The sequence below is a fragment of the Cervus canadensis genome, chromosome 5 (genome assembly GCF_019320065.1).
Source record: "Cervus canadensis isolate Bull #8, Minnesota chromosome 5, ASM1932006v1, whole genome shotgun sequence".
NCBI classification, from domain to species: domain Eukaryota; kingdom Metazoa; phylum Chordata; class Mammalia; order Artiodactyla; family Cervidae; genus Cervus; species Cervus canadensis.
The window spans coordinates 43,481,160-43,508,138 of NC_057390.1; the positions used below are offsets into that span (position 1 = coordinate 43,481,160).

The 26,979-nt window shown below is 42.1% G+C and overlaps 1 protein-coding gene across 1 annotated transcript in view; it reads left to right on the plus strand.

Annotated features, from left to right (window-relative positions):
* The first annotated feature begins 1,736 nt into the window (after positions 1–1,736).
* The window catches only part of LOC122441724 (dynein axonemal heavy chain 6-like), a 111,869-nt gene continuing 86,626 nt past the window's right edge, over positions 1,737–26,979 (plus strand). The window contains exons 1-10 of the mRNA XM_043468689.1: positions 1,737–1,877; positions 4,651–4,893; positions 6,185–6,352; positions 7,035–7,270; positions 8,956–9,217; positions 10,518–10,641; positions 11,644–11,840; positions 13,110–13,313; positions 15,947–16,072; positions 20,234–20,398. Coding sequence (XP_043324624.1) covers positions 1,791–1,877; positions 4,651–4,893; positions 6,185–6,352; positions 7,035–7,270; positions 8,956–9,217; positions 10,518–10,641; positions 11,644–11,840; positions 13,110–13,313; positions 15,947–16,072; positions 20,234–20,398 — 1,812 coding nt within the window. The 5' untranslated portion in view covers positions 1,737–1,790. The remainder of the gene's footprint in view (positions 1,878–4,650; positions 4,894–6,184; positions 6,353–7,034; positions 7,271–8,955; positions 9,218–10,517; positions 10,642–11,643; positions 11,841–13,109; positions 13,314–15,946; positions 16,073–20,233; positions 20,399–26,979) is intronic.

A 26,979-nucleotide genomic window follows, 5' to 3' on the forward strand; every position in this document is an offset into this window, starting at 1 on the left:
TTAAAGATAAAATTAACTCAATGTGAATTTTAGATCATATGTTTGCTTTATAATGTATAGGAAGTAAATGTAAAATGGTTGACTAACTTATAATGACCACTCTGCTTTCTTCTACAGATTGTAGTGGAAGAGTTTCTAGAAGATATAAATAACATCCTGAACTCAGGTGAAGTGCCTAATTTATTTGAAAAGGATGAACTGGAGCAGGTTTTAGCAGCCACCAGACCAAGAGCAAAAGAAGTAGGAATTTCTGAGGGAAATAGAGATGAGGTAGGACATGTCAAAATGGTAATAAGATTTTGGAAAAGAAAAAGCTGTCTCAGCCTTTTTCCAGTCATCCACAAACCCTTTTAAGTAGTCCATGGATAGAATTTTTTCAATGTAATTTGTTTTTAGTCCTATGTACTTTATTTCCTGCATTTAAAGCATTAGTTCATGAGACTTCCAGAGATGGTTAGGGAAAGCACAAAACAATCCCTACTACCTACAGAGGGTCATAATCCTGTCCAAACTGGAAAGCTTCTCTTATCCTTCTTAAATACAAGTTTCTTTCACACACACCCCTCCCACAGTGCCCTGCCTGAGGAGTTCAGGGCTTTTGACTCCGTGCCCTGTCAGCAGGAGGGGTTCCCAAGTGGCTCAGTGATAAAGAATCCTCCTGACAATGCAGGAGACTCAGGTTCAATCCCTGGGTCCATCGGGAAGATCCCCTAGAGAAGGAAATGGCAACCCACTGCAGTATTCTTGCCTAGGAAACCCCATGGACAGAGAAGCTTGGCAGTCCATGGGGTCACAAAAAGAGTTGCACACAACTTCACAACTAAACAACAATAATAGCCTATCAGCAGAATTATGAAATGCATTCTCTTTCCCTCTCTCTCTCTCTCACACACACACACACATGCACAAAACACAACTGCAGTCCACTCTCGTTTCTCCAACATTGTGCTAGATTCTCTAAGCCACTGTTTGTCTATCCTAGGTCTTTCTCTTCTTTCTGCATCTTATCTTTTTTGGCCACTCTTTCTCATTATCTCTTCTGTGTCCTTTCATGAGAATTCCCTCCACTACTAGGTCAGGACTTATGGGCACAGACAACTATTATGAGCAGAAGTGGCTTTAACATTGGGAGGGCTAAACAAAGGGATGCCATGCTGAATTCCTTGGAATGATTATGAAATGACACTGTAGAAGTCAACAGTCAAGGACACTGTTGTGTCTGCCACAGCCATTCTGCTGAGCCAGGAAGCCTCTAACCCAGAATGCTACTGCTTCAGCTCCCAAGCCATGTGTCCCCCACTATGTTGGGAGCAGCTGAAGTAAGGAGCCACATCCAGTGATAGTGACAACAGGTCCATGCCATTTCTGCTGGTCTCTGCACCTGCAAAAATACTTGCCCTGCACCATGTCTCTCTCTCCCAGTGGTCTTCTACCTCAAAGCAAAACTTTGTATGACCACACCTCACCACTTTATTCCAGGGGTCTCTTAAATCCACTGATGAAGAGTACTCATATCACATCCCAAACCCAAGTTGCAACAGAGTCTGAACAATATCATTTAATCTTTCAAGTCTGCATGAGAAAGGACTTGGAATGGGATGTTAAAACAATTCACACATCCACTCCACAAACTTTTTTAAAATTTGGTATTGGTAGAGTGAGATGCATTAGCCAACACTTATTTTCATCATGGGTTCAGCCTTATTCTAAATTGAAAATATGTTTCTTTTTGTCAGGTGTTTCAGTATTTCATCAGCAGAGTCCGTCAGAAGCTGCACATTGTGCTCTGCATGAGCCCCGTCGGGGAGGCCTTCCGGTCCCGATGCCGGATGTTTCCATCCCTTGTGAACTGCTGCACCATTGACTGGTTTGTCCAGGTCAGTGACATCACAACATATCTCTTTGAAAAGTTGGACTTACTTGACTTTAATTTTTTTTATTAAAGTGTAATTGATTTACAGTGTTTCAAGTGTATAGCAAAGTGATTCAGTTACATATATATTCAGTTATATATGTGTATATATACATATGTACACACATATATATATATATTTTGGATTATTTTCCATTTAGGTTATTACAAGATATTGAATACAATTCCCTGCAAATGCTATACAGTAGGTCCTTGTTGTTTATCTCTTTTATGTATGTGAAAGTGTTAGTCACTCAGTGGTGTCCAACTCTACAACCGCATGGACTGTAGCCCACCAGGCCCCTTTGTCCAAGCTATTCTCCAGGCAAGAACGCTGGAGTAGGTAGCCATTCCCTTCTCCAGGAGATCTTCCCAACCCGGGGATTAAACCCCAGTCTCCTGCTTTGAGGGAAGATTCTCTACCATCTGAGCCACTTATACATAATTGTATGTATATGTTAATCCCAAATTCCCAATTTATCCCTGCCCCCACCTTTCCCCTTTGGTAACCACAACTTTGTTTACTATGTCTTTGAGTCTGTTTCTGTTTTGTAAGTTCATTTGTATCATTTTTTTTAGATTCCACATATAAGTGATATCATATGATATTTGTCTTTCTCTGTCTGACTTCACTTAGTATGATAATCTCTAGGTCTATCCATGTTGCTTTTAAATGGCAGTATTTCATTGTATTTTACGGCTGATTAGTATTCCATTGTATATATGTACATATGTGTGTGTGTGTGTGTGTATATATATATATATCACATCTTCTTTATCCATTTATCTGTATATGGACAATTAGGTCACTTCCATGTCTTGCTATTGTAAATAGTGCTGCTGTGAACATTGGGGTGCATGTATCTTTTCAAATTAGAGTTTTTCTCTTTTTCAGGTATATGTCTGAAGTTGCTTGATTTTAAAAACGTAACACACTGTCCTAAGAACTCAAGGGTATTTATATTAGCTTCAAAACCCACTGGGAATTTACTTACATGCAAGGGTTGACAATGACAATCATTGAACAAACTCAAATATAATTTATAAAGAAGAGGAAACCATTAAATTTGTCAATGTAGAGGTTATCAGTGATCTTGACAAGAGTTATTTCAATGGAGTGATGGGGGAGAAGTTTCAAGAGAGATGAAGGAAGAGGAATCAGAGACAAATCTTTCAAGGAGTTTTGCCCCAAAGGAGTACCAAGAGATGGGTAATAGCTAGAGGGGTATGCGAGGTCAAGAGAGAAGTATTTTTAAGTGGGGAACACAAGCAATGCATGTGTGCTGATGGAAATTATTCAGAAAACAGAATTATATTGATGGTGCAGCAGACAGAGTTAGGCATTGCTGGACCAATGTGACTGAACAGGCAAGAAGGGATGGGATGGAGTTCCCAGTGAAGGGGCTGACCTGGGCAGGGAGCATGTACAACTCACCCCAGAGCATAAAATGCAGGTAGAGGGGAAGACAGGGTGAAAGCTAACTGAAGTTCTATTTGCATTGCTTCTATTTTATTAATGATGTGGGAAGCAAAGTCATGAATGGTGAAGAGGAGAGAGGAAGTGTTAGCAGTCTTAGGAAGTAACATAGGGTGTGAAATACTCGGGGGGGGATACAGAAGTGATGGGTGAGACAACACAGAAGTTTTTCTGGGCTGCACTGAACACTCACTTGAGCTAGTTGTTGTGAATTGACAATGAGACCAGTTAGCACAGCTATGGGTTTTTCTCTAGCTGTACTAGCTGCACAATTGTAGACATGGGGTAACAGAGAGTTGCATTTGACTGACGTTCTGGTGAGCTCAGAGTCAGGAGAGAAGCAAATGAGTTGAGGTGAACAGGACAGTGATTATACCAAGTTCAAATTGTATAATAGACAGAGTGAGGACATGAGATCTTTGTAATGTACGTTACTTTAGTTATGAAATTAAAAACAGCCACGTTTATTCATTCAACCTAGACATTCATTCAACCAACCTAGACAGCATATTAAAAAGCAGAGATATTACTTTGCCAACAAAGGTCTGTCTAGTCAAAGCTTTGGTTTTTCCAGTAGTCACATATGAATGTGAGAGTTGGACTATAAAGAAAGCTGAACGCTGAAGAATTGATGCTTTTGAACTGTGGTGTTGGAGAAGACTCTTGAGAGTCCCTTGGACTTCAAGGAGATCCAACCAGTCCATCCTAAAGGAAATCAGTCCTGAATATTCATTAGAAGGACTAATGCTGAAGTTGAAGTTCCAATACTTTGGCCACCTGATTTGAAGAACTGACTCATTTGAAAAGACCCTGATGCTAGGAAAGATTGAATGTGGGAGAAGAAGGGAATAACAGATGATGAGATGGTTGGATGGCATCACTGACTCAATGGACATGAGTTTGAGTATGCTCTGGGAGTTGGTGATAGACAAAGATGCCTGGCGTGCTGCAGTCCGTGGAGTCACAAAGAGTTGGACACAACTGAGTGACTGAACTGACTAACTTATTCATTCAACCAGTAGTAGTTATTGAATAACTTCTGTGTAGCAGACACTGTGCTGGGGTCAGCAAATGCAAACCCAGACCTCCATCTAATGAACACAGCCATTCAGTTCATGAGACATCAGGGACACAAGTAGGAGTTACAGTGAAGGGGGGCCAAAGTGAGGAAGAGTTGCAGAGAAATGCATTTCTCTTAGTAGTTAAACCATGCATTATGGAAATGAGCAACTGACTTTCCAAATCATATCTTTATTTACAGTGGCCCAGAGAAGCACTTCTTTCTGTTTCAAAGACATTTTTCTCAAATGTTGATGCTGTAAATGAAGAACTGAAAGAAAAGCTTTCCCTCATGTGTGTGAATGTCCACCTGAGTGTCTTCAATATGGCAGAACGCTATTATGCAGAGCTCCGGAGACGGTACTACACAACACCCACCTCCTACTTGGAACTCATCAATCTCTACCTATCTATGCTGACTGAAAAGAGGAAGCAGTTGGTTTCTGTAAGTTTAATATTATTAATTTAAAAAAAAATTTTTTTTTTTTGCTTGGTCTCAAAACATTTACCAGAATGTGTGGAAGATCTATGTGCCATCTTGCCTGTTGGACATCTCTCCATCCTAACATGCCCTTGACAACCTACAATATGACCAAAAAGTATATTGTGCTGGTGGGTTAGAGGCCTTGCCCTTCCTTGATATTTTGTCTTCTATCATTTACATAAGTGTCCTTGACTCGGGGATGTGATATGGACATTGTAACAGAATTAAAGTTAAGCCCATATCTAGCCACCTCTGCAGTGCTTAGTAAGAAGGGAAACTTTTGGTTTAGTAATGGAGATGGGAGTTTGGCTATCTTACCTGTCAGTGATTCCCATTCAGAGCAAGAACTCTGGTGTCAGGCAGACCAGGTAGCACCTCTACGCTGACTCTTTCTTCCTGCACCTCTTTGAGCAGGTTTTGTAACTACTCCAATTTTAGTATAAAATAAGGTTTTTAAAAATCTGTATCTACTCTTGGATTGTTGTAGAATTTAAATAAGGTACTGTGTGTGAAGTGCTTGGAATATGATCTGATACAAACGAGTGCTCAGAATAGTGACTGCCTACTACATCGTCATCGTGGTAATCATCATTAAGCTATTAACATGGCCTAAAACTTTCAATATTTTAAATAACAAAAGTGGAATCATTTATCATTTAGATATTTTAAATGTTTTTCAGTGGATATTACCTGGTAAATGTATGCCTAGTAAAATAACGTAGCAGATATTTTTGAAACCAGTCTATTTGAGCCACATTTTCTGTCTCATCCTCAAAAAAGTTATTCCCAGGTGCCTTCTTTACCAAATACTGCCCTTTGATCCTAGTCAAGGGTTTCCTACCCCTGCGGACACATCAGCAACCAGAGATGAGTATCTGGGACACTGTCTCCAGTGGGCCTCAGCCCTGCTGGTCCATCCTAAGGAAACAAGCTCCCAGAGCTGTGGACTCCAGGAATTTCTATCTGAACTTGTCCCTCATTCATTCACCATGCTACCAAGCTACCACAGGGGCTAAAAATTACAGTGTGATCCCTCAGTGATGCCCTACTCCCGTGGCTAGGGGCCAGGGATCCAAACCCACTGTGGTGAACTTCAGGGCCATGTGTTCCTGTATGTTCAGTGTTAAGTATTACAAACTGATTCACTAATTCTGCCAGTGCAAAATTCTAGTACATAAATCAGAGAGAGATACCAATAAACTCATAGTTTATTGTAATACTCAACGTAATAGTTATTTTCTTTGTCATTTAGGCACGTGAACGGGTGAAGAATGGTCTCACCAAGCTATTAGAAACAAATGTACTAGTAGATAAAATGAAATTAGATCTTTCAGCTTTAGAACCTGTCCTTTTAACAAAATCACAAGATGTTGAAGCCCTGATGGACAAATTGGCAGAGGATCAAGAAAATGCGGATCAGGTATGCAGCATCACCTGACAGTGAGTGAGGACGCTTTGACCACCAGCTGATCCCTTACACACAATGATAAAGAATTGGACTTTTTTGATATGTTATTAAATTTAATTTAAATATGTTGTTAAAACAATGAACTGGTAGATCAGTTTAGCCATGCTTTTAATCCTGGCTCTCTCCCTGAGAATGAGGAAATGCAATGAATGGGACAGAGAAAGCTGTAAGAAAAGTACAAGCTACAAATATAAAGCATCCAATCTTCTCCCAAGAATGAATTAATTATTTGTTCTTATAACTCTATCTCCATTATTTTATCATCATGGCATGAGATGGACAAAGAACAGTATAAAATGCAGTATACCTAATCTTCTTTCATCATTGGTCTGATACAAAGGGGTAAATATAACTCACTATTATTCGCTTTGTTTTGTTTTTTTTTACTTTTGAAACTTTTCATTAGTTTTGGAGTATAGTCAATTAAGAAACAATGTTGTAATAGTTTCATCCATACATATACATATATTCATTCTCCCCCAAACCCACCTCCCATTCAGGCTGCCACATAACATTGAATAGAGTTCCATGTGCTATACAATAGGTCCTTATTGGTTATCCATTATTCATTTTGTTTTTAAACATTGAAATTCAAATACTGAGATCACTTGAGCAGTCATGTTTCAATGATTAGGTCCGTAGCGTTGTGCAAGAAGATGAAGCAATAGCAAAAGTGAAAGCCGAAGAGACTCAAGCCATAGCTGACGATGCTCAGCGGGATCTTGAAGAAGCGCTCCCTGCCCTCGAGGCTGCTAACAAAGCGTTGGATTCCTTAGATAAAGCGGATATATCTGAAATCAGAGTTTTCACAAAGCCCCCAGATATGGTCATGACCGTGATGGAAGCCATCTCCATTCTTTTGAATGCCAAGTGAGTGCCTCACAATCACCCAATACAAAATGCCTGGTGGAATTTCTTTGCTTTTTTCCTTCATTCTCATTTACATGTTTTCATTCTTTTCTCCACCCTCTCATTGATTCGATCAGTCATCCAACAAATTGGTGCTTTAATAGTATTTTTTTAATTAATTCATTTGTTTTTATTTTTGGCTACTTGGTATTCATTGCTACGCGGGCTTTCTCTAGTTGCAGTGAGCAGGGGCTGCTCTCCAGCTCGGTTATAGCTGGCTTCCCATTGCAGGGCCTTTCCTTGATGCACGGCACAGGCTCTAGAGCAGGCAGACTTCAGTAGTTGTGGTGCTCCATCTTAGCTGGCCCACGGCACATAGAATTTGCCCAGACCATGTTCCCTTCATTAGCAGGCAGATTTCCAACCACTGGACCACCAGGGAAGTCCCAATAGCGTTTTTTTTTTTTTTAAATTATAAGTGACACACAGATTGGACATCATTAAACACCTATCCTTATAGCTTCTTTTTTTGTTTGTTTTAAAGACTCTGCATACTGTATTTTTATTTTTTTAATTTTATTTATTTATTTATTTATTTTACTTTACAACATTGTATTGGTTTTGCCCTACATTCTTTAGACTATCTTCAATTTTCTCTCTTGCTTAGAAATGACAATAGTAATAGTAGCACTAAAACAAAACTCATTTTGGGTGGAAATTAACATAAATGTCATTCTACAAATTTTGCAAGTCAGTTAGATACAAACAAAGTGAGTTTTTATAACTATAGCTCAACCAGTAAATGGGGCTTCCCTGGTGGCTCAGATAGCCTGCAATGCAGGAGACCTGCATTTGATCCCTGGGCCAGGAAGGTCCTTTGGAGGAGGAAATGGCAACCTACTCCAGTATACTTGCCTGGAGAATTCCATGAACAGAGGAGCCTGGCATGCTACAGTCCATGGGGTCGCAAAGAGTTATACACAACTGAGCGCCTAACACGTTCAACCAGTAAATAAGAACATTTTCAGAAACATCACTGTAAACATTAAAAAGAAAAAACAGGCTATACACACTATGAAAGTAAATAGCATAAATGTATGCCTAGAAAACAAAAGTAGTAACTCATGGTGCTCTTAAAGTCTAGCAAAATGCTCTCAGTAAATTGTGTTGTATTTCCTTTATAATAGGAAGACTCAGAGCAAGTTAAACTAGTTACATAACTAATGACATAGACAGTTGACACTGTTGTTGTTCAGTCACTAGGTAGTGTCCAACTCTTTGCAACCCCATGGACTGCAGCATGCCAGGCTTCCGTGTCCCTCACTATCTCCCAGAGTTTGCTCAAACTCAAGTCCACTGAGTTGGTGATGCCATCCACAACCATCTCATCCTGTCATCCCCTTCTCCTCTTGCTCTCAGTCTTTCCCAGAATCAGGGTCATTTTCAATGAACTGGCTCTTTGCATCAGGTGGCTAAAGTATTGGAGCTTCAGCATCAGTCTTTCCAGTGAATATTGAAGATTGATTTCCTTTAGGGTTGACTGGTTTGATCTCCTTGCAGTCCAATTCCTTGAAATCATGTGTAATTGACATAAGGTCTTTTTTTAATCTGTAAAATAATATCTTAATGCTCTCAAAGGAATACATTTCTTTTGTTGTCACATTCCTTTATTACAATGCTATTAACTTACCATTTGTGTCTTTTAGACCTGATTGGCCAACAGCAAAGCAACTTCTTGGTGACTCTAACTTTCTAAGAAGACTTTTAGAATATGATAAGGAAAATATTAAGCCTCAAATCCTGGCAAAACTTCAAAAATATATTAATAATCCTGATTTTGTGCCTGAAAAAGTTGAGAAAGTATCCAAAGCATGTAAATCCATGTGCATGTGGGTAAGAGCCATGGATTTGTATTCTCGAGTTGTCAAAGAAGTCGAGCCAAAGAGACAGAAACTCCGTGCTGCACAGGTATATTGTCTGGGTTGTGATATTTTATAGAATCAATGACCATGATCATCAGACATTCAAGCTTCTTATGTGGTGCCACTGAGACCCTATGCAATATAGATAGTAAGCATCCTCTTGAAGATTTTTTTCATTTTCACAAAAGTGTTAGTCGCTCAGTCGTGCCTGACTCTTTCTGACCTTATGGACTCTAGCCCGCCAGGCTCCTCTGTCCATGGAATTCTCCAGGCAAGAATACTGGAGTAGGTCGCCATTCCCTTCTATAGGGGATCTTCTCAACTGAGCAGTTGAACCCGGTCTCCTGCATAACAGGCAGATTCTTTGCCATCTGAGCCATCAGGGAAGCCCAAAATAGCCAGCAGAGATTGTTATTTCATGTTCACAGTGCTGTGGGCCAAGTTTGATCCCTGATTGGGGAACCAGATCTCACATGCTGCAATTGAGAGTTTATATGCCTCAACTAAAGATCCCACATGCCACAACTATGACCCAGCATAGCCAAATAAATAAGTAAACAAAGATTCAAACATGAATAAGTGTGGCTGTGTTTCAATATAATTTATGGTCATTGAAATTCAAATTTCATACAAGTATCATGTGTTATGAAATATTATTCCTTTGATTTTTTTTTTCCCCTATCATTTAAAACTGTAACCACACAAAAATAGGTAGCAGGCTGGATTTGGCCTGCAAGCCATAGTTGCAGACCTCTGCTCTAGAGAACTAGTTAGGAAAGATTAGTTTTCACTATTGCATGAGTATTTCATTTGTTTGATCATTTTTAAAATATTTACTTTTGGCTGCACTGAAAAATATTTACTTTTGGCTGCATTGCTTCTCAGGCCTTTTCTCTACCTGTGTGAGCAGGGTCAACTCTCTAGTTGCAGTACATAGGCTTCTCACTGCAGTGGCTTCTCTTGTCATGAAGCATGGGCTCTAGGGCTCATGGCGTTCAGTAGTTGCAGCACATGGGCTCAGTAGGTGCAACTCCCTGGCTCCAGAGTTACAAGGAAGCCCTGTTTTATCATTTAAAGTTAATAGTTCATTGTAGTAACTAATTCACCTCCAAATGCTTAGTACATCTGTTTTGCTGATCTTTCTATGATTCATTGGGCTTTGTTTTGTTCTGTTCGGTCCTGCTCTTATATTTTATTCTATTTTATATTTGGTTTAATTTTGTATATTGTATCAAAATCTTTTGGGGAGAAAGTAAATCTGATTTTTAAAAAAATAGCCCATTATAAATGGGCAAATTCAACCCTCTTTGGAGCTTATTCTTAAAATATTTACTTGATTTTATTAGGCTGAACTTGATATCACTATGGCTACTTTGAGAGAAAAGCAAGCATTACTAAGACAAGTGGAAGAACAAATACAAGCCTTACAAGATGAATATGACAAAGGTGTGAATGAGAAAGAAAGTCTGGGTAAGTAACTTATAAAATTTGTGTTGGTTAGGAAATGCCAGATTTTCCAAAGGAGGCAGTGTTATCAAGCAGTCGAATCTCAGCTTCCATCCAACATATGGGCATATTTGCATTAGATGGATGGTTTTAACCTTCAAGTATAACATGAGAAGAACTGAATATATTGTATGTATTCAACTTCTATGTCTGAATGAGACAGAGCAGCACATGAATTTGATCCAGGAAATAAATACTACGGGGGCAGGAAGAAAGTTCTGTCTTCAGCCAGAAGAAAGGAGTTATCAAAAAGGAGCTCTCTGTCACAGATGTGAAGAACAAACATACAGATACCAAGTGGGAACGGGGTAGGATGAATTGAAAAATTGGGATTGACATATACACGCTGTTGATACTATGTATAAATTCATGTCAGGTTCTTTGGGACACCATTGACTATAGCCCACTGGATTCCTCTGTCTATGGAATTCTTCAGGCAAGAATACTGGAGGGGGTTGCCATTTCCTTCTCCAGACGAGCTTCCTGACCCAGGGATCCAACCCAGGTCTTTTGCATTGCAGGCAGATTCTTTACTGAGCCACCAGGGAAGCCCCCATAAAATAGATTACCCAGGAGAACCTACTGTATAGCACAGGGAACTCAGTGCTCTGTGGTCACCTAAAAGGGAAGGCGATCCAAAAAGGATGGGATATATTTATATATATGGCTGATTCACTCTGTGGTACAGCAGAAACGGACACAGCTGTGTAAGACAACTATACTCCAATTTAAAATTAATTAATTTAAAATAAAATGAAAGGAACTCTCTGCATAGGCAATTCAAAGAACTTGGACGTGGCTCTGAAACGAGAACTTGGGCTAAATTGGCCTGAGGTTTCCTAGAGATATACTGACATCATTAACCAAATAATGCTCATTCTGCTATAAGCAGAAGCAGATGAGTAAACTTCTCATACTGTAGGAAAATACTGAATGACATAACCTGATTTTCACTCGATATTCTAGCGAAGACGATGACACTGACCAAAGCACGTCTGGTACGTGCTGGAAAGCTGACGGCTGCGTTAGGAGACGAGCAAGTCCGATGGGAAGAAAGCATCCAGAAATTCAACGAGGAGATATCGAATATCGTTGGGAATGTGTTCATAGCAGCAGCTTGTGTGGCCTACTACGGGGCCTTCACAGCCCAGTACAGGCAATTGGTGAGCAAACGTGCTTCCTATGAGGACTGAGAAGCAGCTGATACTGGGGGAGGCAGGATGTGTGCGTCATTTTTCTCAGTTTAGAGGGAGGTTCTCCATGATGGAAACTTAGGTCTACATTCCACTACCCACCACCTCCCTATTGTTGTTGTTCAGTCACTAAGTCATGTCTGACACTTTGCTACCCCATTAACTGCAGCACACCAGGCTTCCCTGTCCCTCACCATCTCCCTGAGTTTGCTCAAACTCATGTCCATTGAGTCAGTGATGCCATCCAACCATCTCATCCTCCGTCACCCCCTTCTCCTCCTGCCTTCAATCTTTCCCAGCATCAGGGTCTTTTCCAGTGAGTCAGTTCTTCCCATCAAGTGACCAAAGTATTGGAGCTTCAGCTTCAGCATCAGTCCTTTCATTGAATATTCAGAGTTGATTTCCTTTAGAATTGACTAGGTTGATCTCCTTGCAGTCCAAGGGACTCCCCTGTACCCCTAGGCTTTCCTTAACACAGTCTTCCTTTTCCTCTCCTGCCTTAGAAAGTTACTCACAGCTTTGCTTACACAACATAGCAACCCGGGAGAAGAAAAAGAGACAGGGAGTCTCCCACCCCTAGGACCAGAAGTGGCATCAAATTCAGCCAGGATGAAGTGTTCTGAATTGGCGAAGCTGCTACAGAGGCTCAGCAATGGGAAAGAGCAGGGATTATTTGGAGATAATTGCAAAACACTTTTATGAAATGCCTTTCAAAAAATGTTTTGCCCTGACTTGAGTTCTAAAACCTAGTTGGCGTAAGACTCATAGAGACCCTCCAGGAGCTCAGGGGTCAACTGATTCTAATCAAGCAAGGGGGGCCAGGAGTGCTATTGGGGGAGACAGGTCCCTGTTGTGCATGTCTGCACCACTCATTGAAGGAGGTGAATGCTAACAGCCTTCTGCCTAACCTGCTAATTCCCAGGATCACCCAAAGTCATTGTGGGAACCCCCAACTTCTCCACATGGTCTCAGACTCTCCCCAGAGTGAAGACTACCATGACAACCCCTGTGTTTTATACTTGAGAAACCTGGGGTCCCAACAGCGTGTATGACATGCCCAGAGTCACACCTAGCTAATGGTGTAGTTCTAGCCCCCGGATCTCCTAATTCTTTGTCTACTTCTTATGTCCTGGGCTCTGATTCCAGGATGCCTGTGGAGCCTGATAGGATTTGTTGTGTGGATCCTCATTTACTAAGTGTTCCTAACTTATTTACAAGTAAGCTTTTTTCCTTCCACAGCTTATAGAGTATTGGATCCAGGACTGTCAGTCTCTGGAGATCCCAATCAATCCTGACTTCAGTCTCATTAACACTCTCGGTGATCCCTATGAAATACGGCAGTGGAACACAGATGGGCTGCCCCGGGACTTGATATCAACGGAAAATGGCATTCTGGTTACTCAAGGCAGAAGGTGGCCTTTGATGATTGATCCCCAAGATCAGGTGTGTAACCAGTGCTCCAGATGAACAGCAGTATATTAACTCTGCTTAATATCATTCTATTACAAATTCTAAATGTAGACTTCAATGTACTTGTAAGATCTTGGACGTAAACCTACAAGGCCATCAAGATGTCTTCTAGTTTACATCCCTCAACTTATGGAGAAAGTAAAAAGGGAAGAGTCCAAGTGCTCTGCACACTTGATTTTGGTTGGTTTTATTTAGAGAGTTGACTGTTTGTTTTCTGTTTTCTATGGGAGCAGAAATTCATTCCTGTATAGTCCTTGTCCCTAAGAGTTCTGAGGAGTCAGAATGATGAGGAGTTCTGAGGAGTTCAGGGTATGATGAATTTGGTGCTAGTGGTAAAGTATCTTCCTGCAATGCAGAAGACCCATGTTCTATCCCTGGGTCAGGAAGGGAATGGTTACCCACCCCAGTATTCTTGCCTGGAGAATTCCATGGACAGAGGAGCCTGGTGGGCTACAGTCCTTGGGGTTGCAAGGAGTCGGACACGACTGAGCAACTAACACTTTCACTTTCACGTGATGAATTTGGGGCCAGCTTTCCTGGAATTTACTGAATTCCGTTATCTGACTCCTAAGTCCTTGGATCAGTTGTTCTAAATGGTTGTTGTTTCATCGTTAAATCGTGTCTGACTCTTTGCAACCCAATGAACTGCAGCACGCCAGGCTTCCCCTGTCCTTCAGTATCTCCCAGAGCTTTCTCAGATTCATGTCCATTGAGTCAGTGGTGCTATCTAACCATCTCATCATGTTCTAAATGGGGTTTAGAAAATGGAGTCAATTTGAAAGCAAGGGAAACAACCTTGAACACCTTGTGTTAGCTTTATTTTCATAGATGGATCTTGAACACCTTGTGTGAACTTTTTTTTAACCTAGATGGTAAAAAAAAAAAAAATCTTTATTTGTCCCAAGTTTGAACAACAGCAAAAAAAATCACAAACATTAGAATTAAAAGGTGTTTTTATTTTCAAGGGGAGTGATTTTTCTTTTATCTTTTTTTAAAATCAGAGTATAATTGACTTACAAAGTTGTATTAGTTTCAAGTGGGAATCTGTTATATATTCACTCCTTTTAAGATTCTTTTACCATGTAGGCCATTGCAGAGTACTGAGTAGACTTCCCTGTGCTATACAGTAGGTTCTTATTAGTGATCTATTTTATATATAGTAGTGTGTATATGTCAATCCCAATCTTCTGATTTATCCCTCCCCTACTTACTCTCTTGGAGAAGTAAATGGCAATCCACTCCAGTACTCTTGCCTGGAAAATCCTATGGATGGAGGAGCCTGGCAGGCTGCAGTCCATGGGGTCGCAAAGAGTCAGACATGACAGGGAATTCACTTTCACTTTCACTTACTCTCTGGTAACCATGTTTGTTTTCTAAATCTGTAATTCTATTTCTGTTTTCTAAATAAGTTCATTAGTACCCTTTTGTTTTATATTCCACATATAAATGGTATCATATGATGTTTGTCTCTGACCTACTTCACTCAGTATGGCAATCTTTATATTTATCCATGTTGCTGCAAGTAGGATTATTTTGTTCTTTTTTTGGCTGAATAATATTCCATTGTATAGGTGTACCACATCTTTTTTTCATTCCTCTGTGATGGAAATTTAGTTTGCTTCCATGTCTTGGCGATTGTAAATAGTGCTGTCAAGAACACTGGGATTCATACATTGATATATTTAAGAATTATCGTTTTTCTCCAGATATATGCCCAGGAGTAGGATTGTCATTGGATCATATGACAACTCTATTTTTAGTTTTTTAAGAAACCTCCAGACTATTCTCCATAGTGGCTTTACCAGCTTACATTCCCACTACCAGTGGGAGGGTTCCCTTTTATCCACACCCTCTCCAGCATTTATTGTTTGTAGATTTTTTTGATGATAGTCATTCTGAAGTGTGTGAAGTGATACCTCATTGTAGTCTTGATTTGCATTTCTCTAATAATTAGTGATATTGAGAATCTTTTCATGTGTATTTTTATCCATCTGTATGGATGTTCATTGGAAGGACTGATACTGAAGCTGAAACTCCAATACTTTGGCCACCCCATGCAAAGAGTTGACTCATTGGAAAAGACCCTGATGATGGGAGGGATTGGGGGCAGGAGGAGAAGGGGACGACAGAGGATGAGATGGCTGGATGGCATCACTGACTCGATGGACATGAGTTTGGGTAAACTCTGGGAGTTGGTGATGGACAGGGAGGCCTGGCGTGCTGTGATTCATGGGGTCGCAAAGAGTTGGACATGACTGAGCGACTGAACTGAACTAAACTGAACTGATATCTTCTTTGGAGAAGCGCTGTATCTTCCACCCATATTTTGATTGGATTGTCTGTTTTTTTCTTGATATTGAGCTGCATGAGCTGTTTATATATTTTGGAGATTAATTCATTGTTGGTTGCTTCATCTGCACATATTTTCTCCCATTCTGAGGGTTGTCTTTTCATTTTGTTTAATGAATGAAAGCATTAAACAAAAATATTTCCTTTGCTGTGTAAAATCTTTCAAACTTGTTTCTAGATTGAACATAATTTCTAAACTTTAAGAACTTTCACATTTTTACAAACTGAAATGTCCTACTCTATGCTTTCTTATACAGGCAAACCGCTGGATAAGAAACAAAGAAAGCAAAAATGGTTTAAAGATCATTAAGCTCACAGATAGTAATTTCTTACGCACTCTTGAAAATGCGATCCGACTTGGTTTACCCGTCTTACTGGAAGAGGTTTGCTTTTTCACTTTTTTTTTCCTTGTGTTAGTTTCCAACCTTCAGACCATATCTGAAATCCTGTACAGGTAATGCCTACATTATGACAAAGACACCAGTCAGCTCCCTTTTCTAACTGGTCAAACCAATTGCTTTGCTCCTTAAACAGTACACTCTCATATGGGGAATGATCTGTTACTGAACCAGTTTTTGGAAGACACTGCTTTGGTGTTGAGTGGGATGGTCACTGTCTTCTAACACTGCTGATTCTCAGGCCTCGTGTGACTCTTGATCATTAACAGCCCCAGAAATTCAAAGCAGCAACTTCATCAGGGCATATCTCCTTGCACCAGTGATGTGAAGCCAGTAAAACACCCCAATAAGTATAAATATTACTTTCCACTTAGACACAAAGTTAGAATTCAATTAAGTGGTATGATACAAACTTTCATTTTTTTAAAAAAGTATATATTTGTTAAGTCTTTGTGCTTTATTTCTTCAGAATCAAATCACTCCAAGAGTGGATGTTTTTGAAACTGTTCATTCATTCAACACACATTGTTTGAGAATCAATGGCAAACAATACAAAGATGGTTCTTACCCTTAATAAGTTGACTATCTAGTTGGGGGCAGAGACAATAAACAGAAAAAAGAGAGAAAATGAGACAGAAGGAGACAAAGAGGGACTTCGAAGAGATAAACCCAGTGCTGACATAGCTAATAAGGAGGTGGGGTGGGGAGAGCTGACTACCGTCATGGTTACTAATGGTAACATTTAAGCTGTGACCTGTATGATGAGTTCACCATGGGAACTCAGAAAGATGGGCTTTCCAGGCAAAGAGGACAGCATGCACAGCAGCCTTGGACACAAAAGAAACTGGGTAACAATTGTAGTTTATTTACTTAATTTCCCACACTAGTTGTATAAGAGAAGAATGAGTAAATGAACACTGTGAGCTTAGTCTCAGCGTAACTGGGTCTAGAAGGATCTCTGCAGCAGCAGAATGGCGAGAAGCTCAGAACAGACCAAGGACCTGGGGCAGCTTAGCCGCAACCCTGGCATGCTGCGGCTAATATTAGAAACAGCTGCCACTCACTGATGGGCTTCCCCAGTGGCTCAGCAATAAAGAATCCATCTGAAATGCAGGACACACAAGAGATGTGGGTTTGGTCCCCTGGAGGAGAGCATGGCAACCCACTCCAGTATTCTTGCCTGGAGAATTCCATGGACAGAGGAGCCTGACAGGCTACAGTCTATAGGCTTGCAAAGAGTCGAACACAACTGAAGCAACTTACACGCACGCATCACTCACTGAATGCTTCCTACACACCGGACTCTGGTGTTGGTGTTCTATGTGTATGAACTCTTTAATCCACACTGCACCTTACAAGGTGGTTACTACTGTTATCCCATCTTACCAGTGAGGAATCTGAGGCACAGAAATGTGAAGTAAACCATCTGAGCAGCCTTGATTGTCTTGAAAATCCACAGCAAGTTACCTGGCTCCCAGTCTGAGCTCCAAAGAGCAGAGGAATCCTCCATCTGTGGCTGTGACCTTGACCAAAATGGGCAAGGTTCTGTAATGGGTCCCAGGCCCCCATTTAAACCCTGAAGTTACAGGAGAGGGTGAGATCTCCAAAAATCTTTGGCAGGGAGTCTCTTGCTTTCTGTGAGTTGGTGTCACTCAGATTATACACTAACTGCTTTCTACATTTGTGGGGTGGTATTTTGAAATTTTGCCTCCACCCATTCATGGGTGTGAAATAGAGTTAACCAATCTCAATCACTATCTTTTAATGAGATAGAATAGATTTTTATGTATTTTTAATTCATCTGCACTTGTTACGACTTTTAAAGCTGGAATGTGGTTTAAGCACTACATTCACAAAACTTGCTCTGAGTTACTTTTCAAATGGCTTTCCAACATTCCTAGTTAGACTTATAAATGTGCCACTCTAAAAAATACTTTTCTTTGGAAAACAAGCCCTATGGGTAGTTATTTCCATCAAGTTGGTTCAGTTTAACACACTACTTTCTAGAGGCTTGGCACATGCACTTGATCCCTACAGGGGATGGGAGGTTAAAAAAGTAGATTCCAGAAGATGAAAGTCACTTTAACAAGTTGTCGTTGTTCTTATTTAATCACTCAGTCCTGTCTGATTCTTTTGTGACCCCTTGGACTGTAGCCCCACCCACCCCCCCCAGGCTCCTCTGTCCATGGGATTTCCCAGGCAAGAATACTGGAGTAGGTTGCCATTTCCTTCTCCAGGAGATCTTCCTGACCCAGGGACTGAACCTGCATTGCATGTGGATCCTTTACCACTGAGTCACCAGGGAAGCCCAGCTTTAATGAGTATTTTTCTTTTAGCTATCAAGGTGTATATTAATACTTCAGAACACTTCAGTGACAAAAGATCCAGTCCACTAAAGAATCTGCTTGATAGCTAAATACTTCAGGCCACGAAGGTAATGTAGGTTACACACACCTTACAAGAAACACTACTTCAGTCTGTTAAGCCAACATGAAAGTAGAAAAGAAAAACTAGCTCTGCTTTAGTGCCAAAAGTATCACAGTGTCACACTTAGTAGAAAGAAATCTTATTTTCCCTTGTCATGCAGATTTTTAAATGTTAACAAAATTAAGGAAATACCTGAAAACATTATCAGATGGAATGGAAACAGAGTGTTGAACAGGTAGCCAACTAATCCTCAAGCAGAGCTTCATCTACTTCCTCCATGAGGGACATGTCATAGAATAGACTTTAAAAAGCACAAAACTGGGGACTTCCCTGGTGGTCCAGTGGCTAAGACTCTGTGCTCCCAGTGTAGAGGACCTGGGTTCCATCCCTGGTTGGGGAACTAGATCCCATATGCTGCAACAAAAAAGAAGACGACTGTACGTGCTACAACTAAGACCCAGTGCAGCCAAAAAAATAAATATTAAAAAAAAAAAATTAAAAACAGTATAAAGGCACAAAATTGTATTGTGGGTAGTAAGGGAAACTTTTACCTCATAAACTTTTGCTTTAAGAAATTGCATGCTCAGGTACCACATCACAATTTAAAATAGATTTATTAGCTATTGTTGTTGCTTAGTCTCTAAGTCATGTCCAATTCTTTGTGACCCCATGCACTGTAGCCCCCCAGGCTCCTCTGTCCTTGGGATTTTCCAGGCAAGAATACTGGAGTGGGTTGTCATTCCCTTCTCCAGGGGATCTCCCTGACCCAGGGCTTGAACCCAAGTCTCCCACACTGCAGGCAGATTCTTTATCACCTGAGCCACCAGAGAAGTCCAGGTCTTGTTAGCTATAAATTACATCAAATTTTGGCAGCTCCCAGGCCCCCATCATACAAGCTGATATAAAGATGTTAATCATAAGTGTTGTTAGAAATGTCTACATGTCCATGTTCTTACAAACAATCAGATTTGCTTTGAGGGGGGTACAAATTAATCTCATGTAGAGTAGAGATCTACAAACTTTCTGTGAAGAACCAGATATTTTGGGTTTTTCAGGTCACATACTCTATTCTTGCCTGGAGAATCCTCTTGGACAGAGGAGCCTGGTGGGCTGTGGTCCATACGGTCACACAGAGTCAGACATGACTAAAGCAACTTAGTATGCATGATCTGTCTACAAACATTCTCTGAACAAATACTCTGTTTTGTTTACTTTGGGGTTTTTGTTTATTTGTTTTACAATGCTTTTAAAAGGTAAGAACCATTCTTAGCTCAAGAGCTATAAAAAAACAGGCCCCATTGGGCCAGATTTGGCCTGCAGAATGGAGTTTGCCTGCTCCTAACCTATAAAAACCATGAAGGTGAACAGAGTTTCCTTTGTCTGGGACCTGTTCAAGGACTACCCTGTGGATTCTTCTTTCTTAGCTACTTTCTCTTCTTTCTTAGCTGCTTTCTCTTGATGAATTGTGTATAAATCTAGCCCAGATAAATATATGACATTCCCATGTTCTTATCTCTAGAGTATCAAGGAAACAAACTCTGGAAAATGTACACTGTTAGAGGCAGTGAGAGGAGTTTAAGAAGTATCCATAAGATCACTGAAAATTTGCCTGTTCAGAGTAAAGTTTGAATAAGAAATTTGAAAAAGTTTCTGCCATGAATTTAATGCCTTTTGAAAATATATTTTTTATTATTTTAACTTATTTTTTATTATTTTAAGCTTAGAGAAACCCTGGATCCAGCTCTGGAACCCATCCTGTTGAAACAGACTTTCATCAGTGGTGGACGACTGCTGATTCGCCTTGGAGACTCCGACATTGATTATGATAAAAACTTCAAGTTCTACATGACGACCAAACTGCCAAACCCCCACTACCTGCCTGAGGTACAAGCTGCAGGCCTGGAACCCCCAGCCTGAGAGGATTTTACTGGTGTGATGGGTCTCCTCTTGCTGAAAGGCATGACTCCTCCTAATCCCTCTTCTCCTCTTCACTCCTTCCTCCCACCATCTTCTACTCGCTTCTCTTCAGTGTCCTGACTGATTCCAGTCACCCTTCTGCTCACCTTCTGATAGGGACTCAAATCCCTCCCACTGCTGGGTCCCCAATCCCCACCCTGTCTCACTTCCCTGCGCTCCTTTTGTGCTCTCCAATCATTCTAATGAATCATCTAATTCTAATGAATTCTAATCATCTAATCATTCTTCAAGAAAATTAGAGATACCAAGGGAACATTTCAGGCAAAGATGGGCACAATAAAGAACAGAAATGGTATGGACCTAACAGAAGCAGAAGATATTAAGAAGAGGTGGCAAGAATACACATAAGAACTATACAAAAAAGATCTTCACGACCCAGATAATTATGATGGTGTGATCACTCACTGAGAGCCAAGCATCCTGGAATATGAAGTCAAGTGGGCCTAGTGGAGGTGATGGAATTCCAGTTGAGCTATTTCAAATGCTGAAAGATGATGCTGTGAAAGTGCTGCACTCAATATGCCAGCAAATTTGGAAAACTCAGCAGTGGCCACAGGACTGGAAAAGGTCAGTTTCATTCCAATCCTAAAGAAAGGCAATGCCAAAGAATGGTCAACCAACCACACAATTCCACTCATCTCACATGCTAGCAAAGTAATGCTCAAAATTCTCCAAGCCAGGCTTCAACAATATGTGAACCGTGAACTTCCAGATGTTCAAGCTGGATTTAGAAAAGGCAGAGGAACAAGAGATCAAATTGCCAACATCTGTTGGATCATTGAAAAAGCAAGAGAGCTCCAGACAAACATCTACTTCTGCTTTATTGACTGTGCCAAAGCCTTTGACTGTGTGGATCACAACAAACTGGAAAATTCTGAAAGAGATGGGAATACCAGACCACATCACCTGCCTCCTGAGACATCTGTATGCAGGTCAAGAAGCAACAGTTAGAACTGGACATGGAACAACCAACTGGTTCCAAATAGGAAAAAAAGTACATCAAGGCTGTGTATTGTCACCCTGCTTATTAAACTTATATGCAGAGTTTATCATGAGAAACGCTGGGCTGGAGGAAGCACAAGCTGGAATCAAGATTGGTGGGAGAAATATCAGTAACCTCAGATATGCAGATGACACCACCCTTATGGCAGAAAGGGAAGAACTAAAGTGTCCTGCCCGTAGTCCGGATCCCCAATCAGGAAAGAAGACTCCTCGAGACAAAGCAACTTGTAATAGGGGAATTTATTATTGACTCGAGCCAGGGCCTCCTGCCCTCACCAAGGGTGTGAGGACGAAAAGGCCCCGAGCCCCAGTTTTCTCGGGTATTTATTGGGTACAATTATTCAAATGTAAGCAGCAGGTAGTTGGCGCAAGCGGATTGGTTACACAGTAGGTAGTTGGCACAAACGGATTGGTTACACAGTTGCAAGGTAATTTTTGTTGGCCCAGTCCTTGTGGGCTTTCAGCTTTCCCCTGATAGGTTCCCTTTTTCTTGTTAGGCATATGTTGATTGGCTGGCTCCAGGTGGCCTGATAATTATATTACTCCAGGAAACCAGGTCTACTCCTAATCTAGGCTGCTTGTCATGGCGTTAGCCATGACAGCCTCACATTTTCCCCCTGTCTTTGTACTTTTGTAGAGGAATCTTTTTCTTTACCCTGTGATATTGGCTGATATTGTTGTCTCAATACCATAATTTGGATGGTATTTAGGCGCTCCCTAATAAATGAGACCAGACGGTTTAAAATGCATGGACCAAAGGTCAGTAACAATATTAATATTATGAGTGGACCCAGGAGGGTGGAAATCAAAGTGGTCAACCAGGGGGAGCGCTGAAACCAAGATTTAAACCAGCCTTGTTGGGCTTTTTGTTCTCTCTTCTGCTGGGCTAGTCTCTCTCTTACTTTCTGGAGAGATTTTTGTACCACCCTTGAATGGTCGATATAGAAACAGCATTTTTTTCTCAGTGCTGCACATATCTTTCTTGTTGCAGAAACAACAAATCTAAACCTCTCTTATTTTGTAACACTACTTCAGCCAAGGAGCTCAAGGATTTTTGGAGGTGTCGTTTTACCCAAACCCAATCACCCGGGCCAATATTATGTGAGGGGATGGTCCCCTTGCTTGGACCCTCGTGTATCTCTCAAATCAATTTTTAAACATGCCAATTACCTTACTTAATGCCATCAGTGTTTGCTGAAATTGTCTCAAGGTAGGGGGTGGTAGGCATTTTTCTTCGAATATAGGACACACAGGAGGGGGTCTTTCATACAGAATCTCAAAAGGGGTAAGATTCAGCTTATAAGGGGTGTTACGTGCTTGAAAGAGCGCGAAGGGAAGGAGGGTCACCCAGTCTCCGCCAGTCTCTATTGCCAACTTTGTCAGAGTTTTTTTTTAGGGTCTGATTTATTTTTTCAACCTGTCTTGAGCTCTGGGGCTTATATTTACAATGTAACTTTTATTTTGTCCCCAGAGCTTGGGCCAGCCCTTGTACAATCTGGCTCACAAAGGCAGGTCCGTTATCAGAGCCCATAGTCACTGGCAGCCCGTACCTAGGCACTATCTCTTTTAAGATCTTTTTAGCAACCACTGTTGCTGTCTCTCTCTTAGTGGGGAAGGCTTCTACCCACCCCGAGAAGGTATCTACCAGAACCAACAGATAGCGATACCCATACTTGCCTGGTCTTACCTCAGTGAAATCTATCTCTCAGTGTTGTCCTGGCTCTTTCCCTCGGTACCTCGTTCTAGTGTGCTGTCTTTTTCCCTGTCCTCATCAGCTGGCACGCCTTGCAAGCCTGGATTATCTCTCGTACAGTTGTATTTTGTAGAGGGAACCTCAGGCAGGCCGTCTGGAGAAGTGTCAAGGTCTTGTTTTCTCCCAAGTGTGTAGTTGTGTGCAGGTGTTTACATAGGTGATGACCCAGGATGGCAGGCAATATCAGGTTGTTGTTTTGATCTCGGTACCATTTATCTTTGTCATCTTTTTGGAGGGTGGTATCCTCATTGATCTAAATGAGGTCAGGGAGGGAATAGTCGGGGACTGGCGGCAGAGTCTCTATACCAGGAGGTGGAAGTCTCACGGCTAATATGGGGGCGGCGTAGTCCCGGCTGGGCGCTTCTCGAGCGGCCGCATCAGCAGCCCGATTGCCCCATGTCCTAGGGTCTTTTTTTTTCTGGTGTTTATTTGGGTTAGGCAGGGCAAGGGCTGGGGCTTTTAGTAGGGCCCGTCTGCTTTTCTTTTGCTTGTTCCAGAGCCTGTATTAGGGCAATCAATTTTGCTTTTTGTGCAGACGTGTTTGGGGGAAGTGTCTCAGCCCATATTGTCCTGAATCATCAACTATAGCAGCTCTCGCCTTTTTTTGTCTATCTTTTACATAGCTGCTCCCATCAGTGAACCATACTAGCTCACTGTTGTTTAGCGGCACATCAGTTAAGTCTTTTCGAGCCGCCAGGGCCTCAGCCAGTGTCTCACTGCAATCATGGAGAGGGCGGTCTTTTTCTGGGTTAGGTAGAAGCGTGGCTGGATTCAGGAAGCAAGGGGTCTGAAAACGCACCCGTGGGGTATCAAGCAGCAGGGCCTGGTAATGTGTCAAACGGGCATTGGAGATCTACTTACCCGGCAGCTGCTTTAAAACCCCTTTGATGGCATGGGGGGTGTAAACCCAGAGTTGCTGTCTATACATCAACTTGTCGGCGTCGCGGACAAGGAGGGCAGTGGCTGTAATGATGCGGAGGCAAGGGGGCCACCCAGAGGCCACCGGGTCCAATCACTTTGAAAGGTATGTTACCGGCTGCTTTCATGGTCTCCATTGTTGCGTCAAGACCCCCTTTTCTATTCTTTGCTTTTTATCTATAAACAGCTGGAATGGCTTATTTGGGTTAGGCAGGGCAAGGGCTGGGGCTTCTAGTAGGGCCCGTCTGAGTGTCTGGAAAGCCTGTTTCATTGGCTCAGTCTAAGTCTAGTTTGGGGTCTCTTTACTTTTCTCATACAAGGGCCGGGCCTTTTCAGCAAACCCCATGATCTACAGTCTACAATATCTAACAGTCTCCAAAAACTCTCTCACCTGGCGGGGGGTCTTGGGCTCTGGTATCTGCAATATTGTTTTTTTCATGGCCTGAGTTAGCCGCCTTTGCCCCTGCCTGATCTTATACCCCAAATAGGTGACTTCTTGCCGGGATATTTGCACCTTCTTTGCGCTAGCACGATATCCCAAGGTGCCTAGAGTCTGTAAGAGGTCACCGGTGGCACGGCTGCATGCCTCCTCTGTGGTTCTAGCCAACATAAGGTCATCCACATATTGCAGCAGGATGACCTCTGGGTGGCAAGTCCGATATTCATAGAGGTGTTCACTCAAAGCCTCATTAAACAAGGTAGGGGAGTTTTTGAACCCTTGTGGGAGGCAGGTCTAAGTTAGTTGTACTACCAGTTGGCCTTTCCCCTCAGTTCACTCAAAGGCAAATATCTCTTGGATCTGGGCCGCCACAGGTAGGCTGAAAAAAAAGCATCTTTCAAGTCTAACACAGTGTACCAAGTGTACTCAGGCAGCAGACTGCTCAGGAGGGTATACGGGTTGGGGACAGTACGGTGTATGTTACTCACCCGCTTGTTGACTTCTTGTAGATCTTGGACAGGTCTGTAATCCATACTCCCTGGCTTTTTCACCGGTAGTAAGGGGGTGTTCTAAGGGGATTGGCACCGCTTGAGAATTCCAGCATCCATGAGCCGTCGAATGTGGGGAGTGATCTCTCGCCGAGCCTCCTGGCTCATATGGTATTGCCTCACCCTCACAGGAGTCGCCTTGGCTTTTAGTTCGATGACCACCAGATGTCTCTGTTTAGCCAGTCTCATTCTTGTTGTTTCTGCCCATGCCAAAGGGTATTTGTGGACCCACGGTTGTATATCTGGTGTTATAACCTCTGAGGGCTTAGGCACAAAAAGTCTGTATTCATCTCTTAAAGCTAGAGACAAGACATGTATCGGCTGTCTAAGTCTATCCATGACTGACATTCCCCCAGGGTCAAAATGGATCTGAGCATTAACTTTAGTCAACAAGTCTCGTCCAAGTAGAGGGGCTGGGCATTCTGGTATCACCAAAAACGAATGGGACACCTGATGGGTCCCCAGATTTACTTTCTGTTCCGTGGTCTAACAATATCTTTTTGTCCCCGTGGCTCCCTGCACCAAGCTGGTTTTCTTAGACATTGGTCCCAGTTTTTGATTTAAAACAGAGTGTTGGGCGCCAGTGTCCACCATGAAGCCAACGGGTTTTCCCTGTACATGTATGGTTACCCAGGACTCGGGGAGGGGTGCCGAGTCCTGACTCCCCTAGTCACTGTCTTCTCCCGCATATAGAACTCAAGTTCCAGGGGAAATTCTCTCTCTCTGGGTTGTTCCTCTCTTCAGGTCCCTCTTAGGGCACTCATTTTTCTAGTGCCCCCGTTCTTTGCAGTAAGCGCACTGATCTTTTTTAGGGTCTGCCTTTTTGGTCTCTCTTTTTTTCCCATTTGGGGGCCTCGAGGCTCCCTCAATTTTGTTCCAGCCTTCATCCCTGCAAAAAGAATCTTGGCTAGCTCTCTCTGTTTTTTCCGGTTTTCTTTTGCCCTATGTTCTCTATCTTTTTTCCTGATCTTTTCAGCTAGTTTCTTTTTTCCTGACGAAGTCATTCCTCCCTTTCTTCTGGGGTTTCTCTATTATTAAATACCTTTTTAGCTGTTTTCAGTAAGTCTTGTATTGTCTGTTCTCCTAACCCCTCTGTCTTTTGTAATTTCCTCCTAGTATCTGGGGCTGTCTGATTCACAAACGCTAGTAGAACTGCAGCTCGTGATTCCTCAGCCTGGGGGGTCCATAGGTGTATATTGCCTAAAGGCTTTTATTAACCTCTCCAGGAAGGCTGACGGGCTCTCAGTGGGCTCTTGTCTTACTAAATTTACCTTCGTCAAATTTGTCGGCTTCCTAGCTGCGGCCCGAATGCCAATCATTAGAGTCTGGTGGTACACTCGGAGACGCTCTCTACCTTCCACTCGCTCAAAATCCCAGTTAGGCCGCAACAGAGGAAACCCCTCGTCCACAAGATGAGGCTGGGCGGTTGGTCCCATCGACCCCCGGGACCCGTTTCTGCACCTCTGCCAGGATTCGCTCCCGTTCTTCCGTGGTGAAGAGCACCTGCAACAGCTGCTGACAGTCATCTCAGGTGGGGTTATGAGTGAACAAAATGGAATCTAAGAGGTTAATGAGGCCTTGGGGTTTCTCCAAAAAAGGAGGATTTTGGGTTTTCTAATTATACAGATCACTCGTGGAAAAGGGCCAGTACTGATAGGTTCGCTCTCCGTCCGGGTTAGCTGGTCCCACTCGGATGGGGAGTGCCTGTACAGTAGATGAAGGTAACTCTGGGTCCTCGTGATCCTGTTCACCCCTATTTTCTCTATTTCTTCTCTGGGGTCGGGGTTCTCTTATCCCTTCTGATTCATCGGGGGGGGGGGCTCTTACC